Source organism: Melospiza georgiana, chromosome 13 (assembly GCF_028018845.1).
Source record: "Melospiza georgiana isolate bMelGeo1 chromosome 13, bMelGeo1.pri, whole genome shotgun sequence".
Taxonomy (NCBI): domain Eukaryota; kingdom Metazoa; phylum Chordata; class Aves; order Passeriformes; family Passerellidae; genus Melospiza; species Melospiza georgiana.
Genome location: NC_080442.1, coordinates 7,246,048 through 7,265,701, shown reverse-complemented (window position 1 = coordinate 7,265,701; position 19,654 = coordinate 7,246,048). Strand labels below are relative to the sequence as shown.

At 40.3% G+C, this 19,654-nt stretch overlaps 1 protein-coding gene across 4 annotated transcripts in view; it reads left to right on the top strand.

Annotated features, from left to right (window-relative positions):
* The first annotated feature begins 265 nt into the window (after window positions 1-265).
* Window positions 266-19,654, top strand: part of MYZAP (myocardial zonula adherens protein) — a 51,152-nt gene continuing 31,763 nt past the window's right edge. The window contains exons 1-4 of one of the 4 annotated variants that reach the window (XM_058033256.1): window positions 266-342; window positions 7,213-7,302; window positions 15,627-15,785; window positions 18,114-18,206. In XM_058033256.1, the coding sequence (XP_057889239.1) occupies window positions 7,213-7,302; window positions 15,627-15,785; window positions 18,114-18,206 (342 nt within the window). In that variant the 5' untranslated portion in view covers window positions 266-342. Of the gene's footprint in view, window positions 343-836; window positions 920-1,319; window positions 1,434-7,212; window positions 7,303-15,626; window positions 15,786-18,113; window positions 18,207-19,654 lie in introns of those variants that run through there. The other 3 variants (XM_058033255.1, XM_058033258.1, XM_058033259.1) reach the window with 3 other exon arrangements.

The window sequence follows — 19,654 nt, the reverse complement described above, 5'->3', positions numbered from 1 at the left end:
TCCAAATACAAGTGGATGTTCTAATTCATCTCCTTGGGCTATATTACCTTCCCCAGGAGGAGAAGAGAATAGTAATTGGGAAAACAGCAAAAAAGATGCTGAGTACTAAATGCAGGCCCTTCGTTCATTCCTCTGTGCTGGGCAATGATTTCTTCCTCTCTTGCTCAGATCCTTGTCATGTTGATAGCTCAATATCCTGCCCTGGGGACAGAGAGCTGAGAAGAGGAAGAGAGCAGAGGCATTGTACACAGAGAGGGTGAGGCACCCATAGTTCAGTGCAGTTTCTATTTTTCCAATGCAGATTTCCTCTCTTCAGCTCTCTGGTCATTACCATCTTAACAGGTAAGGACATTGCGTAGCCATAACTCTGTTTTCAGGTGGTCTTAATTTAATTACATGAAGACAGGAGATAAATTATTTTTAAAATGTTGTTTAAGTTATTTGTTCTGTCATTTCTTTCAAACAAAAGCATCTTCTTTGCTTATAACTCCCTTGATTACTGAGGAATGTAGTGCTCCTGACAGATGCCCCAGGGCTGCTGATGAAGACTGTGTGCCTAGGCCGTGTAGGGCGGTATAGGTTATGGCCTTCCCTCAGCCCAGATGCGGAAGAACTGAGCATCTGAAATGCTGAAGTCCACACCTGCACTCTGGCTCGGGGCCAGCCGGCTCGGGCAGACCACGCTCACCTCGTTGGACCTTTGGCACTGAGGCGGATGCTGCCATCCACGCACTGAGCTGCCCCGGTTTGGTGCCTGTCAACCCCGAGGCTGGCTGGGATCTGCGTGCTTTCTGATGAGCCTGGTACCCATTCCGGGAGCACGGACAACAACTGACAGCCTGGGTGGTTCACGAATTGCCGTGGCAAGAAGAGGAGGACAGTGTTCAGCTTTCACATAACACTCTTACAGTGCTCAGAGGTGGGTGCCGGAGATCGGGACTGAGTGGCCGCCAATGACTCCTGCGAGCCCTAACCCCTGTTTTGCGGTGCCAGGGGTGGCCGTGTGACAGATGGACTTTCTGGGTCTGCCCTCGAAGCTCCTCTCCCCAGGTTGCACCCCGACACCCAATATTCCCGTGAGCACAGGGAACGCCACCCTGCCCTGGCACCTCAGCGTCCCACAGCGATTTTGCCCAGTGTCACGGCACGGGAGGAAATCGGGCACTCGGGCGGCCCGAGAGCCGGCGCGGGGCCGCGCGTTCCGCGGGGCGGAGGGGGAAGCGGAGCCCGCGCAGCCCCGGCCCGCCCCCGCCCGGCCCCTGCGGCCGCCCGCGGCCAAGTGCGCGGGGGCGGAGCGGCGGCGCCGGCCCGAGGAGCCGCAGAGAGCGCTGGCCCGGCGGCCCGCGGGGATGCTGCGCTACAGCTCGGGACTCACGGTGACCGCCACCACCCCCCGGAGGCCGCCCGGCGACGGCGGCCGCTCCCGGCGGAAGGTGCGCGGGGCAGCGCGGGGGGGCGGCGGGGAGGTCCCGCGGGCGGGGTCGCGGGGAGAAGCGGAGGTTCGACATCCCCCCTCGTGGAGTTACCTGCGGAGCGCCTTTCTCTTTTTAACACCCCCACCCCCCATTTCCTTATTTTCAGTACTTTCGGGTGAAGCTTGGGGTGTGCGAGAGCATCTTTTTGTGCGTTGTTTTAGGTGTGGGAAAGGAAGAGTTTTTGGGGAGTCCTGCAAGGCTTTTGTAGTTCTAGATCCTGGCCTTTTCTGTAAATCTGCGAGGAAGGTGTACTTGTGTTGAAGACTTTCCCCGCATCATAGCAATGTGCCTGGATATTTACAATGCGAACTCGCCTATCCTATCCTGAGAAAGCTCACTGCAATGATTTAGATGGCAATAGTAATTTAACTGTTTAATCAATTCCTCAAATGCAGATATGTAATTTGCTGATTTAAAAAAAATTTTCATAAATGCACTAAATAACACTCATCTCTTAATCTGTTGGGCTTCTAAAAAGTTGTTAAAACTAAGGCAGATATGATAGGAATGTCTCTACAGCCACTCAGCTTTAAATAGCCCTGTTCTTGCTTCTGTAACTACACTGCTATCATTGTGAATGAGAAGAAAGAAATCAAAAAAAGTGATTATCTTATCGTCACAAAAAATACATCTATGTGACCATGATGTTTCTTGAATTATGCAGTTATTGTTTTGATGCTTCAAAAATATGAGTTCATAATCTAAAAAATGAAGAATTGTTTTACATGATAGCAAGAAAGTCAGAGTGGTCTTCCTGACAAAAAGATCCCTGGTCTTCATAGAAAATGAAATTACTCATACAGAAGAAAAATTACAGTGACTTGAAAATCATAGGTATGTTCCCTATATGTTCCAATTGAGTTTCCCTGTTCTAGTATTTCTTAAAGAATTTACAGTAAGGGAACTTCTGTTCAGGTGATAAGCTTCTTATTTTAATCCCCTTGATAGATTTCTTGGGAATGATGAACTGCATTTGATACATTCTTTTAAGAAAACTGGTAAGAATTTAATTTGTGACTACAACCCACTGGGAAGCTGCTTTTTTTAGTGAAGTGTGGCTCCCTTATCATGAGTTGTCAGAAGAGGGGAGAGAGACAATTAGAATAACTGCTGAATAAAAGGAAGATGTGTGTCACATCCCTGTGTGCCTGTGGTCAGAGGAAAGTGCCCTTTAATTGTGTGTGGAATCTCATGGTAGAGATTTCATAAATGGAGCAGGGTAATCAACAGATAAATGACCAAAGAAAGTACTTTCTTCTTTGCTTTTTAGAACTGAAATTAAACAAGCACTGTTTGTCTGCTTTCACCTTCAAAGGTCTAAAACCAACACTTAGTCAAAGGGAAAGATTTTTAGCCATTGAGCTGATAAGGTAGTAGGTAGTTATTCTACAAACATGTTATCCCCATTTCTTTTGTCACTATCAACAGTATTAAATTCTGGTGATATAGAACTCCAGGGCTGGTTTGAAGCTTGCTCAATATTGAACCACATCTTTTTTATCTGTGGGGGTCCTGTAAAATGCTTAGAGACTGGTTGCTAGTAGAATAGCCTGTTTTTTTCTGTTGCTGTACTAGTAACTTTTGTTATTCTATAACAGCATTGCTCGTTAATTTAACAATTAATTTTAATGAAAAAATCTGTAATTATTTCAGCCTATAGTTAATTCTGATTAATGCCTTTCTGGATGCTTTGTTTTTTGGAAAGGGGGAAGAAGAGGCTGAAGAACATTACTTAAACCGAATCTGTCATCTGTATTTGTTTTAAGTTGCACCCTAGTGATTTGAGTAGGATGGTAAACATATATGTGGATTGTGGATCTGGGCCATGGATTCTCAACATTTTAAACTAAATTAGATTGGGTTTTTTTATTAACTGCCATATTGCAGTAGCTCTCCTCTGTGCTGTCCCACCAGCCTCTTAGAAATTTGGTAAAAAACATGTTTTCACCTATCACTTTTCATTGCAGTCAGGAAGCTTCTGTGGTCTGGTGTGTTGGGATGAACCTCTCCAGTCCTTGCTTTCCTGTCTGTGTCTTTGTTTCACAAATGATGTCAGATGAGCTTTGGAAATGCCACTCATGGGTTGTTGGTGTCAAAAAGCCAGGAGGAAGCATAAAATGTCGGCACAATTAAGATTATTAATAATCAATCTTAATTGATTTGCCAAAGCTGCAGGTGCTGCAAATTTAACAAAAGTCAGACAGTCTTGTAGGATTGTTAAAAAGATACCTTGTTCTTCTTCTCCCCAGTATTTCTTTGTAAAATTTATGCTCACAAAGTTACAGTGTTAATGACATTAAGGTAAGGTGGAAGTCATGTCTGTCCCTGTTTTCTCTCACTTGCTCTTACTGTCAGTAAGCAGATGAAGGAAATTGAATTGCAGCTCTGTCCCTGTTGGAGTAGTTCTCGTTCTCCTCCCCATTTTCTTTCTGCATTGCCCAGTTTGTTTCTGGAAATTACTTTTTCATCCTCGGTTGCACGTTATCCTGCCACTGTTTGGCACTGAGTCGAGGCTCTTCCTGTTAGGATTTCATTTCCATTTTAAGGCATCACTCCAGCAGTGTTTGCTGTGGGAGGAGGGCTTGCTGTGATTTCCCTGTGAGCCTGCTCATTGATTTGGTAAGGAAACTCACCGACAAATGGCACAGTGTGTTGTTCCTTCAGGAAGCCCTGCAGAACAAGAACAGTGCATGTACAGTGTTCAGAACTGCTTCTGGGGGCTGGAGGAAAAAGCAGTGCCTGTTGGGTTTCCTTTCCACTCTCTGTAGTGTTTCTGAATTTTAGCAGATGGATCTGTAGTCCTGTCCTTAGGTAGAATGCATCATCTGATGCCTAGAGGAGTAGGACTGCATGGCTACTTTATACATTTGTGCTGTTTCCCCAGGGATGCTGAGCAAGTCCCATTGTTGTAAGCAATGGCAGAGTACAGCCAGTGTAAGTTTGTTCTAGCAAGGAACTGGGTGGTTCTGTGCCACAGGCCTTGCTGGGCACAACTTCAAGGCTGGAATCCTTATGATTGCCAGTTGGGGTGGGGTGGGGTAAGTCATTTGGGGGTAATAGATAAGGCAAGGTGAAAAGGGCAAGAAAAAACAGCTTAAATGATGACAACCTTGTGTTGTACAGTGGTTTTAGTCTCAACAAATGACTGTTGTTAATTTATATTTCCAGTGTAGTTGTGTAGTCATGACATGACTACTGTCTGTATTGGACTTCTGTGATTTCCTTCACAGCAGTCCTGTGACACCTGTGATGTGAAGGGCAGTCGTATTCACTCACTGGTGTACAGGTACAGAGATAATTACTTATTTACAATCACTGCAGTGTGCATCTCTGTTAGCTATAATTAGCCTCATACTGATTAATAGGCAAGTTATTTGCTTCAGAGATTCATACACAGCCTCATTCTCCTAACTTTGAGTTGCCAGTCATTATCTACTTCTAGTTATTTCAGGCATTTTTAATGTTTCATCCTAGCAATATGTTAATTCCATTTTGTCCAGTTTTCCTTTGTTCAAAATCACTGTAAGAAAAAGGTGGCCTCATCTATCACCTCCTGCACAGCACAAATTCACTTCTATTTCCTATTTATGGCTCTGGACTTTGTTTGCCTACATGGAGGAATGCCAGTCTGTGTTTCCCTTCTTGTTGTAAACAGGAATGCTTTAAGAGGAAAGAGCCTTAATAAGCTAATAAGAGGAAAGGGCATGAGGAAATAGATGTGGAAAGGTGAAGTTAATTACCTTATGAATCAATGAGTTCTAAAGATGAGGAATTTATTATTATTATTATCTGGATAACTAATCTGTAAGTAGGAAGTACCACCAGCTTCTGTAGTATATGGAGACAGTCTGGTGTTCTTAGAACAAACCTAGCAGCCAATCAGTATCAAAAGCCAATGTACCAAGTTTCATAATTTTAGAATGCATTTCATTGTTTCAGCCTTCTTTAGCAAATATGAAAGCATAAACTGCTTTTAGGTTTTGGGGGCTTTATGTCACTTTGTGGCTTCTTGTCCTAGATTTTCTAGCATATAGATAAACGATAAATTAACAGGGAGGAGGCCACTGCACAAAATATTGATTTTACAGATATGTCTACAGAAAAGGTTATATCTCACCTTAATCTTCTTATAGACTTTCCCCCCTTTTTATTCTTTATAATACAGACACATCTCACATATTTTGTAAGAACTTTATCTATCTTAGGACACTGTTTCTTACTGCCCTTGCAGACCTGAAAGACCAAACTGAGAGGAAGATGGAAGGCAGTACTGAATATTTCTAAAATACAGTTGAGAACATACAGTAGTCTAAATGCTATTGATTTGTCCTCTCAACAGATTCAAAGGAATGCCAGAAAAAAATAGTGAAGCTGCAGATAGTTCTTCCAATTGTTTTTGCTTGGGAAGAAGAAAAAATTAAAGCCTGTTTGAAAAGTTGAAAAAGGTCTTTTGTCTGGCAATGGAAAATAGGAATGTGATGTTGTGATGCTGAATAGTGCTCTCTGAGGAAGTTGTATTGTAAAGAGGTTTGAAAATGCAGTCAAGGCAGCTTAAATGTTTTGAAAGGTAGTTGGAAGCAATGAATTGTGAAATGGTAACATTTGGGGTGCATGGGAAGGGCTTTGCTGCAGTGCTCTGAATGCAGTGAGCAGAATTTTCATTTTCAAGGCAAAAGGAGGTGCTGTAATGACCAAGATGTGAGCTGTTAGCTGGGACAAGTGCAGTGGGAAGGTGGGTGTGAAAGAGAGACACATTCAGCATGACTTCAGGAGAAACTGGAGAGATCCAGAACAGTGAGATGCTGGGCTGTAGAACAGTGATGTTGGCCCACAGTAATCATGAAAGAGATACTTAAGAGGTTTAGAGGAAGAGCTTTAAGAGCTCTCTTTGTTGCCAGCAGACAGCTGGGATTTTACAGGAAAGTATGTACGGCTTTGAATTTGGACAGCCAAATTTCTCATTTCATCATTTGCTATGCTCTGCTTAGGACTTAGAGCTTTTTCCACAAAAATGTCTCATGAATAGGACTAAGACTGTAAGTTTTAACCAAGTTTTTTGTATGAAATGTATTACTTGGAAAACACCATTAAAGCAAAGATGTCTCGGCCCAAAGCAAGGCAAACTGCCGCTGGGTACAGAACAGTACCATGCCTGCTGGCAAGAGAATGGCTGTTCTAAAATCAGATGGGAAACAACACCTCTTAACTTTTTTTCTCAAGTGTTTTGAAGCTTTACAAACAATTTGTATGTACCAGATTTCAAGAATGCTCCTATTTAGTGCAGTTGCAGTAGTGAGGTATCCTTGAATTAAATACATGGCTATATGCTGAGCAGAAAAGAAGCATTTACTGTAAAATACACTTTGTGTTTCTAAATAATCCCTTTTGAAGAATAAAAGTATGCCAAATCAGCAAGCAAAATTCAGAAAGCAGAAAATTATGTTCGTTGTTCTGTTATCTCAGCTCTCAGTGTAATTTATGAGTACCTAAGAACAATTTGTTGATTGAAATGGATTTTTGCTATTTCAGTTATGTAATTATGGGAATGCCCTTGAATTATTTTTTGCCAGCTAAAAACCCCTTTAATGTTTAATAATAATAATAATGATAATAATAATAAGCTGTATGGTAGAAAACAGAAAATAGAAAGTTCAAAGCTGAATCTCAGTACCATTTGTTCTGTAAAGCAAATTGTTAAAATCATTTTTGTAACACCTAAATCTTGTTCTTCTTTCAGATGAATGTGTGTAGGCTACGTTTAACAGTGCCACCTGATGAAGTGCCACAGCCTGAACAGGGACCAAAGGAAACTGAGAGAAAGAAAAGTGTAAGTTTTAAAAATCACAGTTAAATTCTCTATAAATAAGAAGTAAACATTGCCCTCCATAGATGTTGATATTTGTTGTTTTAGCAGCCCAAAGCCCGGTCATCTTAGAAGATTAAAGAACATGTGGAAAGCCATCAAGTTGGGTGTGAGCTTTGAGTCTAAACTGTGGAATTAGGGATGGCAAAACTGCATGCAAAATAGAACAATGGTAGAGGAACAACAGAGATTGTAGATGATTTGTGACTGAGATACCTTTAAAACTTGATTATTTCATATTTATGTATCAAAGAGCAGGAAACTGCTACTAGGAACATGGTCCTGTATTAAACAGGATCTTGATCAGGATACTCTTGATCCTGAAAAAGCACTTTATATTTCATGTGCACAATTTCAGCATTAATGTAGTTGGTGTGCTGGGGACGGTTGATGTTTGTGTGTGCCAGCTAATTTCAGTAAAGGGTGATGTACAAATAAGAAATTAAAGAAATCAGGATTGTTCTGAAGGAAAGCGATTTTGAAGGTCATGTGCTTAAAAGAGTTCAGAAGGCCATTTGTTTTGCAGAAGTGCACACAGAAAAAAAAATTTACCATCTCCTTTGGTGCAGAACTTGTTCTATAACTGCAAGAGATGATGTTTAATTAGTCTTAAGGATGAAGACTAAAAAGGGAAGCTGGAGGGCTCCACAACTTCATCACATTTATACTCTGATAAACCAAAATTAAACAAGTTGATGAAGTTTGGTAGACTCAATGTCTGACAATAGGAAGTATGACAACAGAAAGACAATAATGGGGTTTAGTAGAAATAATTTCTTACGAGATAATTAAAGGCAAAAATTACTGTGAAAGGCATTCTAAGCAATAAAAATAATTGCAAAGTAAAATTCTCAAGATAAGGATAGCTTATCAGTTGTTTTTTGTCCTGGAATCTTTTGCACACTCAGGTTTTCATACACTGGTCTAGCAGAGTAATTGGTTCTTCAGTATCTAGAAATGTTACTTACAGAATAGTTTAAATAGACCTTAATGCAAACTATATTTGGGCTACCATTAAATAGTAATAATTAATTTTGTACAGAGGTGTTTAGGTGTAGCACTTAGAGTAACTTCTCTGTCAGTCTCTTGTCAGCTTTTATGAGATTGCAGCAACCCTCAGACTGGCCTAAGTTTATGGGCCCATTGCCCTAAGAGGAATCTGAGTTTGCTTTTGAGGAGGATAGGTATTTACTCATGCCTTACTCACTTTATGGTTCTGAGTAATGTGATAATGAGAAAGAATTGTTAAGGGTTAGGGCTGGACAATTTGTAGTGACTTTCTTATGTAACCAATGTTTTTCTCTGTGGTACCATGTATTTAATGAGCTGCTCTTTTCCCCAAAATACAAGTAAAGGCAAGTGGGTTTTATATCAGAGAATGTTAAGGAGAGGATATGAAGATAAAAAATACATTATTTGATTCTATGTGCAAAACAGTGATGTTTAAGTGATGGGTTCTTAAAGCTGAGACCAGAAAAAACCATATGCAATTGTAAGTATTGTATGTTCTGAGTAGTTTCTAAAGTTTAGTACTTTGAGACAATTGAAAGACTTAAAAGTCAGGCTTCAGAGCTAGGTGGGATCTACTCAGCCAATTTCATAGCAATTAAAAAACACAGAGGAATTGTGCCAACTACTTGTGTTTTATAATTTCTGTGTGATAAAGAAAAATAGCCATGGTGTATGGAAGCAGCTAGAAAAAAAATTACTGCTCATGAACTGTTTTTTCCTCATGTCTCTAAAGTCAGACAGCACTGTATTACCTGTAGATTTTTATTGTCTGTGTAATCAATTGCTTTGTGTATTTGAATTAGTTATACAGTAGCTTACAGTGCACAAATGCCTCATGATTAGTCATGTTGTGATGCTTTTACTGCACAGTTTAATTAAAAAAAAAAAAACCTTCTAAAAACAGTAATAATGTATCTGCTGATCACTTGTTTTCAGCTGACTTTATGTTAATAAAATAGCTTAAAGTACTTTGAGAACAAATTTTACAAATATTAGATAATCCTTACACAGTCCTGTGAGAACTGTGCCCCTTTTTGGAAATCGGGATAATAGTAATTAGGGAACTGCTCTGTTTTCTACCTTGCACTTTACAATTTAAGGTCAAAAAATCCAGCTTCAGCAAGAATCAAATTTAATATCAGATCCCTTGCTGGAATCTAGTGTTCTGTGCTGACTTTAACTGCTGACTCCTAAGAAAACGGGAACATGAAAAATGCTTTTGGTATTTACAATACATTAATGTGACTTACAGAAATGAACTGCAGGGGTAATCTGTGGGATTGCACAGTTTTTGCTGGAGTTCTCAGCCAAGTCAGGCGGTCAGAGCCTGGCTGCAGGTGCTCTCCTCTTTGGGCAGGACAAGTCTCTGCCTCTGCTGCTGAGGGAGGAGAGAAAAGACCTTGCAGTGTCGGAGGGAATGCCAGAAAACTATAAATACACCATGGCGTGACATTTGGTTGTAATCTCCTCTTTGAAATCTTTCATTAGAAGGAGGTGATTTTGAGCTGCCCTAATGTGACATGGTGCTGGCTCACTGTGTTTGTCACTTCTCTGCATCTCTCAGGCTCAGTACTATTAAGAGGTGTTTCAGTTCAGAATCAGGAACTACACAGCAGCCCTTGCTAGTGCTGATCCTCCCAATAACTTGTTTTGCTGCTTAATGTCAGACCAGAAGGAATTCTTTATCAATTCTGTTGGTAGCTCTTGCCTTAACCTTTTTCATTGGAGTCCAAACTTGGTAGGAAATTTATGCTGTATTTCATTCAATCTGTATCAGTACAGTAAGTTTCTAGATTAACTTTTTTACTGCTATGCATCCATTGAATAAAAATGAACGTGTAAGAGATTAAAAATGAAATTATGGATCTGGGTGGTTTTGTTGCAAGAAAATTGCTGCAGGCAATGCTGTACTAGGGTGGCCTCTCCCTGCCTTTTGTGACAGGCTGGCAGATGGTACAGAGCTAGAAACTGATCTCAGAAACTGAAGGGGGAGTGAGTTTGTGTCAGGTTGAATTTTTTATACTCATATTTAGGATATGAGACCCTGAAAGAAGCATATGAGAACTTAACCCACAGGTAGAGGCTGTTGGTTAGGTTGTTTGAATTTTTAGTACTTTAGGTAGAGAGAATCACAAACTATTCTGATTCTGTTCCTTTATTCCTGTCCATGACAGACAATGGGTGACAGCAGTGTGAGGCTGTTTACTTCACCATGAAGTACAAAGGAATGTTGTGCTTGGCAGATTGTATGCAAAATCTGCATATCCTGAAGCCTCTCTTGTCTTGCATAATAAAGGGCTACCAGACAATTGTATTGTCCCTCTTTGGGATTGGGCTTGTTTTATCCATCAGTCTCTTTCTTCACTGCCATGGTTAAATTTGGAAATGTCATTGGAAGCTGCAGCTAAGCTTTTGAGGGCAGAATGTGAAGATATGTATAGACAGACATTTCTTTTTCATTTGGATACATGGACAAGAGAATGAAAATGAGATAACACTCTGGAAATTTGTGTCACTTTACTATCTGTGGCTTTCAGCCAAGTTTGAGCAGTGTTTAGTCTTAAACTCAGGTTGGTACTTTGGCTGCATATATCCTCAAACACTTTAATTTTCTTGGTTTTTTAAACATCACAACTAAGAACTGGAATTCTTTTTACTTCCTAAACAAGAATACAGAAGCATGGCAAATTTTCTTTTTCCCAGCAAAAAAAAAAGTAGGCTGTAAAGAAGCAGAAGGGGAATTTGCTCCTGTACATAATGGTGAGAATCAAATAGAAACTTTTGTCAGGCTTGGTTCAAGAATATGAGTTCAGGGAGTGGGGCTGTGGTGCACATGGAATCTAGGACAGCTATTTTCTCTGCTGCTGCCAGCCCACTCCTGTCAGCAGAGCAGAACTTGTACCTGAAAAAATGTGGTTCATCTGCTACAGGTGATGTTACTGTTTCTCAGCCTCTCCAGCACTGGTCCCTTGATTTTTGACTCAGACTAATTAAGCAACACCTTTGTTAAAAAGAGCACTACATTAAAAATACAGAAAGAATTCTGCTGACTTCTGAGTTTACTACTGTATTTGTTGTATCTTAGCTTCCTAATGTGTAGACACTGGCATTCTGTGTACAGATTTCAGGGGTTAGATATCACTTTGTATAATGTCTGGCACTTCTCTTTTGAGATGGACACCTAAATTCAGCACCCAAGGAGCTTCAAAGTTGGAAAGTGTTCAGTGATGCTTCTTGCATTCTTCATGAATTTAAGAACACTCATGTCTGTTATGGCATGTTTTCCCTATTGTGATACCACTTTAATGTAAAACATTCCTAAGTGTAACATGATTTTATGGGCTGTAGAGGAATATGAAAGGACATAAAAACAGAGCTACCTTTTGTCAGAGCACAGTAACTTTTCCTGGTGAGCTCAATGTTATAAATGTGTCATTTTACTGAATAGAAAATATGTAACCTCAGTAACAACATGAATATTCTTGTTCCTTGTGTAACTAGTGAACAGGTAAAAGATAACTGGATGTTTTAGAAATGCCTGGAATGTGGCTATTAAGGGAAAGATAAAGCCTTGCTTGACTGATATAATTCTTGTTTACAGTTTTTTGATGGTGTAGGTAAACAGAAGATCATGAGTCAGGAAAATTTTAAGGCCACAGGGATACTTAACACAGACTTGAGTTAAGCAATACATTAGATGTCCTTTTTTCTCAAAAAAGATGTGTCTTCTGTGCTTTTGCTTTCAATTTTGGGCCAGGGAGTACAATATATAAGCCTATCTGACTTTCATTTATAAAACTGGTAGATTAGGAAGCAGTCCATCCCTCAGTGTTATTTATGTAATGCAAATTAAACCATGGGCCATTGAAAAAACAGCTAAAAACTTAAATTCAGGGTTTAGGTTTGTAATGTCTTCGTCTCTTTCATGCTACTTGTGCTGCCTCCTTGGAAGAGACATAAACAGGATGCATGGTAATTATCAAGACTTTTGCAACCTTGGCGTGTAGGCTTCTGTTTTAAATATTTATTAGTTAGGTGCAGACAATCTGTGTTTCTTTGGTGCATTCTGTGTGAGCACACCAAGTGCAGCTGTCACAGACAGGACACGTTCCTGCAGGATGATCATCCTCAGCACGTGTCCTTGCTGTCACCTTGGGCTCTCGTAGAACTGACTGTAGGTGCAAAGAAATATTCACAAACTGGTTAAGCTAACTCTGCCTTTTCAGATCATTAGCTCACATTAGAAGGGATTTGGCTGATATTTTGACCTTAAACAGCAATGGTTGATTAATCTAATGAATCCTTCCATCTTAAAGCACTATTCTGGTTAGCTTTACAGTATTTACTTGCTCCTAAATTCTTGCATGTATTTGATTACACTGTTATCTTCACTGAGATGCCTCACTGCAGATAAGAGTGGAGACCATTGAGGACTTCCTTGGAAAAATATCTGAGTTCTGGGAGTGGGTATGTATGGGACACAGAGGAAAATAATGGGAAGTATTTGACTTTAATACTGTTACATAGTTCTTGAGCATGTGGAAAATCCAGGATTTGAGAAAGAGGAAGCATGGCAGAGAGGATGTATCAGAGAAAGAAAAGAGAACAAGGCAAAAATGGAAAAACAGTGAAGGGAGAATAACAGACAAAGGCGGATAAATTAGAGGAGGCAGACTGGCAGAAGTATACCCAGTGCATGCTTACTGCTGCAGCTCTGTGGAGATATTTGAGAACTGAGCTACTCAGCAAGGCCTCCTTTAGAGGCAAAGCTGTGTTGAAAAAGTAGTCAATAAACAAAGCAACCATCTCAGCCCTGCATTCAGAGGAGTTTTCTGATTGTAACCTTTCTCCTAAGAGGAGACTGCATCAGGTGAGCCCTTTTTTGGGTTATTTATACTGAACCCTGAAACTAGTGGTCACTGAGAAGAAATTCAGAGTTACTAAACAGAAAAGGGTGAGTAGAAGATAAGCATGGCTAGAATAGAACAGCAATGAAAAAGGTTAAGGAAACATGAGACCGGTTACTTGTGTAGCTGTTGGCTCACACATCTTTAAAACAAGCAAGAGCTGAAATTTTAACAGGCACTTGTCTGGGGATTGTGATACAAAGGAAGAATAAGGAGAGGGTAAAAACAATATCCTGTATTTTAAGTAGCTCATAGAACTGGAACAGTCAACAGATGATGGAGAGTCCTTTAATCTTCTGAAAGAGAAGTAACAAAGGCATGTTAGGAGGCTTGTCCACATAGAGATAACAGGCAAGTTTAGCATTGTTGCAAGAGACATGTAACCAGTCTGCCTTTGTGTGTACCTAATCCTGCATGTACTGTCCATTATAATGGAAATTTAAGTGTCTGTTCATCTCTGAAATACATATGTAAGTGCCATGGGTGATTCTCCAGCTGCAAACCCATTGGTGTGAATTTGTAGGTCTTTCCTGGGGAGTGGGGAGGCTGGGAGTGGGGGCATCCTTCAAAGCATTCCTTAGGAATGTGTTCATAATCTAAAAATAAGGAACTTGGTCAGAATTTTTATGCCAGAGCTCTGCAAACAGCACTTTAGACAATTCTGCTAATGTTTCAGAGGCACAAAGAACCTTGGTAATGCTGGCATTCAGCTGTTCACCTCATTAAAAATGGGTGATCATGGGCAAAGGGTATGGATTTATGAATTCTGCGTCTGGTGCCTTGGTAACCTCTAAACAATCAAAGTGATTATTCATTCTGTTATCAGGAAGATGGAAACTTGTGTGTAATCCCTTTTTCCGTATGCAGGGGAGGAGCTGCAATGAACTATGAAAGAAACTGTACAACCCTGGAAGCAAACAAACACAAAATAATTTTGAGTCACGTCCCCATCTGGTTTCTGTATTTCTCTATTTCTAAGTATGAGGTGTAGAACTTTTGTTTGTGCACATCCAAACAGCAAAACAAAACCCCCAATAATACATAATTATGAAACATCTCATTTTGAGGATATGAAGCTTTTCATATAATGTTTTCAAAGTGCAAAATTACATCATGTATAGGTAGGGCTAGTTGCCCAATGTTTTCTTCATTAAGTGGTTTTAAAGCTTTCTTTTCAAATGAAGGCTTACAGCTTTGTTGGTTTATGCCTGAAATGTTCTTTATTGGGTGTCTGCTCTGTGATTGTTCCCCTCCCAGCCCTGCACACACACACCCAGAGCTTCAGCAACATGCTTAAACTATTAATGATGTGGTAAAGAAGAGTATGTAGGATTTACAGTGTTGAGGAAAATCAGTCAGTGCCATGTGGGAAGGACACAATAGAAAACAAATGTCTGTCAATTTTTTAATACAAGTAAGTTTTTCTGTTAATTTCCCCCCTACCTAAAGAAGTATTTATTCTTATATTGCCAGCATAGTTGTGTTGGTTTTGCTCCTAAAAACTGAGAGTGCTGCTGCTTTAGGCTGCAGATGGTGTCCTCTCTTCACTGTCATGGTAAGGACTTCAGGTCTCTAGGAGGCAGCTGCAGATGGATATAAGATGCTGAGCTTTGTCTCTTTAAGCTTCTGTTTGGTGTCAAAGAGGGTATTTAGACAATGCTTAGAATAAAAAAACCAAACCAAACCATATTCTAAAGTCAATGTAATAAATGTCCTCAAGTGGACCTTTATCTGGTATATCCAGCTTAAGAAGTAAGTTCAGTAAAACAATCTATGCCTGATTTTTCTCTAGAACTAACCTTTCAAACACAATGTGCAAAGCTTATCAGTAACAGCTGTGTTTCCAAATTCTGCTTTATCTTCAAGAGAAACAGATATTTTCTCTTTTAAAGAGCACTGCCTAAATGTTTTAATTTCAGTTTCTTAGAACTTTCTATGTTTTTTTAGTAAACTTGTGAATTTTTGTTTCCTGCAGCAGGGAGTTTGGGAAATGAGGGATACTTCTTTGGTTGCAAGAGTTTAGAGGGAACTAGCGACCTGACAGTGTTCTGCAAGAATGCAGAAATGTAGCATCTGGTGGTGAATGAAAATAAGCCAGTTTAACCTTTTCTTACATGCCTTTACCTCTCCTTGTACAAGTCAGCCTGTTGTCTCTAGCTGTGCCTACATGACTTCTATTGAAGGCAGTGGTAATTAGACATCTCTGTATTCTTTATCAATTCTAAGTTGGTCATTGCTCTTTCCTAAAACATGAAGGCTGACTCCAAAATGTTTGGGAGTTAGTGTCGGGAGTTATATGTTACTGTGGTTTTATTTTTTATTTTTTTTTTCAATTTTAGTACTGATTTTTTTTTTGTTTTTAATTTTTAGGAGCTCTACCATGTTCCAAATGGGATGTCTCCAGGGAAGCTCTCTCATGGGATGGTGTATGGTGTTGTGCACCGAACTGACAACAACCATAAGAGAGAAATGGTGGTTTATGGCTGGTCAGCTGATCAGCTGAAAGAGGAGATGAATTACATTAAAGAAGTGAGTTACATTTTGACCTAAAAATTTGTTAAATACCCTTTCCATATATCCATATATTTCCATATACATAGAGCTGTGAGAATATAATGGGATGACTGATATCTAGCCCAACATCTCAGTTTGAACTGAGAACCTACTCTGAAACTAGAGGCTGGCCTTGGTAGTATTTGAGTTGGGGAAAAAAGCATGCTCTATACCTGGGAACTGTGCTTGCTGTGGAAGAAGCTATGTAAGGAGACACCTGAAAGGATAAAGTCTCTCTCTTCCTCTGCTTCCCCCAACCCCAAAATCCCCAGCTTGGAAAAGGCTTCTAAATTAGGTGACATAGTAATGTCACTTGGGTACATTTTGGGGCAGCCTCAAAATAGTCAGCCTAATAAGGATCTTTGTGCTACTTTCTCTGTGCCTGCTCATTTATCACAGTTGGCAGAAGATCGCCTGAAAAACAAAAAATGCATTTCTGATCCTGCTTGAAATTTTTCCCTTCTTGAAACTCAGCATCTCTTTGCCCATCAGTCTTTGGCTCTCAGGCTGTGGCAGTAACACCCTAATTACCTCAGGGCAAATCATCTGACCTCTTTCCATCCACCTTCACCGCCCAGGAGGCTGTTGGTCAGAGCTTGTTGTGTTACACACATTCAAGTGCAAACTGAGTTGATAGAGAAGGGAGGAGCCCTGAGTCAAGGGAGCAGTGCAAAGCACTGTATCATGTGTGCTCCTTGCCTGCCTGCTCTGTGCCTATCAGCACTTGCTTCTCTCCCTGGGTACACCCAGTTTGCTGGCTCTGGTGTTCACCACTCTCAAGCTGAGGTTAGGGACCAGCAGGGTCTGTCAGTGCTGTGGTGCTGCTGAGGCACACAGCTGCCTTGGCTGCTGCTTTCCTGCCTAGGTATTTTCTGTGCCCTGCTGGGGTGGTGTCAAGGGACAGGTGAATTGGCACACAGCAGGGCCAGCTCCCCAAACTGCACTGTCTGTGGTACCTGGGGATTGCTTGGGCTGGGACCATCTCCCTGCCCTTGTCTGTCCTTTGTGGAGGGACACATCACACCAGGTGAACTGCATGTCTTGCTTGTGCATTCAGGGTACTGATGGTTTCAGGAAAAATGGGAAAGACAGGGGAGGAGACATGCTGGCTTTTGCTCTTCTGTCTTCTGGTGTTCAGCTCTGCTACTTTGTGATCTCTGGTCTGCTAGAGTAGTGTTGTCTTTAAAAGCAGAGCCTTAAACAAGAGTCCTCAGCTTGTGCCATGTATTTGCTGACTCAGACCAAAAATGATGGGCCATGTCAGAGCTGCTGACAGCTTCCTCTGCCTGAGTCAAATCTTGCAGGAGGGTGTGTGCCTGTGCTTGTGCGTGGGGAGGCACAGGGTGAGCGGTGCTTTCCTGAGGTGCCGGCAGGAGGCAGCTCCCTCCCCTCTTCCCCATCCCAAAGGGATCCCGTGGGTAGGGAGCACTCCCTGCATAGCTCTGGTGGCCAGTGCCCCTCTTTGTGGAAGGCAGGGGGGGATTCTGTGCAGAGCTGCTAAAAACATCTCCTGCTGAAGGTCTGTCCTCACCCTGCTGTGCAGACACAGTAAACTCACTGACCTACATGATCTGCAATCAGCCTGTGCTTGGTAGAGGTGAGGAAGGGAAAAAAAGAGGTTGAATTATGTAAGCTGTAGGCAAACATGACTGCAGTGGTGTGTAAACCTAAGCTGGAAGCCAACTTGGGGGGTTTTTGAGAGTTTTTTTTTCCCTAGAAAGGCAAAGAATAATTTGCATCTATAGTTCTTGAAATCAAATTGAGTTCTCCATTCTTCAGATTTGAAATTGCATTGGTAAATGTAAGCTAGTTTGTTGTTTAGCTAGATACAATTCTAAAAGACTGAAATTGAAAGTATTTATCTGCAAAGGATACCCAGGGGAAACCAACTACTTTTAAAAGTATGGAGGTACACTAAGTCCATGCCTTTTTTTTCAGAAATAAAGCAATATATGATCAAATTAAAATTATTTTTAATTCATTTAGTAATCAGGTTAGAATGACTTAGGGGTATTTAATTGAAATGAATTTATCTAAATTATTAATTTACAAGTGTTTAAGCATGTACAGAGAGGTTTGGAATTTCTCATTATGACAGTTATTTGCATCATCCCTATGTAGACAAGTCTTGAGACTTAAGTTTTTGTCTTTTTCTGGAGAATAAATTGCTGTTATGCAGTGGTAGATTAACAATGGAAATTATGGAAAGTAACAATGAAGAACAGAGAGAAAAAAATCATGTCCTACTATATGAACAGTATAATCCAAAATTTTGATAAAGGCATTTGATTTTTCTGACACCAGGTGAGAGCAACTCTGGAAAAAGTAAGAAAGAAAATGTATGGTGAATATGATGAAATGAAACGAAAAATACAGCAGCTTACAAATGAACTGAAAGTAAGTACCCATTCATTTGCAGGGAAAGCATATGGGAAAAACTGTCCCAGTGTATCTAGAAACTTTTCTTTTGCTTTAGCAGAACAGAACTAATCTCCCAAACCACTCCAATTCACTGGTTTATGTGATATCTGTAATTTTCTTTGTTATTTATTTTTCCATCCAGGAAGGGAAAGCAGGACAGGGATGCTTTTTCATATGAAATTACTAACTAGCTGGAAATTCTTGGAAATAAAAGAATGATTTTGATACCATTGCCAGTGTGCATTGGTAGTTAATGGAGATGGATGTAACAGCTTGCAGTGAATCAAATAAAATTGATAATTAGGAGAAACTGATAACTTGGAATTATTTCAACACTTTGCTCTGTTTTACTGACTCTGTTGTTTAAACATTAAGTAAAAGAAGTAGCAATATTCGTTGGTATTAAAGTGCTAAAAGTGACTTACCTTTTGGTTTTTAATGGAACATTTCAATGGTCATTCAATGACCTGTCTTTTTTCTGATATGCTGCTTTAGCAATAAAAGCTGTTGCACTCTGTAAATAGCCTTCATATTAAACTGCTGAGTTGTTTGATCCAAAAAATCCCCCTGAAAACTTGCTTTGAATGTATGTTCAGCATTGATTTTCACAGCCCTGGTTCAGAGGAAGCTTTGGCAATTAAAAGTATTCTAACTTCAAGGGACTGGGACCTTGACTTGTGCCCTTCTGCCATCCTCATTTGGAGGCTGTCAGTTCCCTCCATGCTGTATTAAGTACAAAAATCAGAACTTGCTGTAAACTGGTACTTTCATTCTATGCAACTGGACTCAAAAAATAGAAAAAAAAATCACCCAGACTTGAGAGGAAGAGAGAAAAAACCTCAATTTCTGCAAAGTGTGGTAAATAGTCATAATGCTGCCAACAAGACTCACTCTCCCCCCAGCATGCACGTGGTATTGCTGATTCAGGTGCAGCTTTGTTGTCTTTGCTGCTGATCTTTACTGAATAGCAGTGATGATATCCTGCACTTCCAGAACTTCTGTCAGACCAGTAGAAATCCTGCATGAGTCAGAAATTCTTCTTTAATTAAGGGTTTCTGACCAGCTCTGACAGAATATCTAGTTCTCCAGCAAATTAGCAGTTCATGAAGCTTCCTTCTGATATAAATGGCACATTAGGAGACATCCTTCCCTTTTTTTAGTACTCTAGACTGGCTGAAAGGAAGCACAAGTGTTGTTCCTCCTATTAATGTGAGCTTTTAGTTTGGTTGGTTATATTTGGGAGCTGATTTTGGTTTTACGTGACTGTCGTCTTTTGTGCTATTTCCGAATCCTGTTTAAAATCCTTTCTATACTCTTTGCTTCAGCTTTCAATCACTGTGCTTTTACCTTTCCAATTTCCTGGACAACTTTTTGTTCATAAAGTTTGTTTGAAATTTGCTCTTCCAGTATCCTGTCCTGGGCTT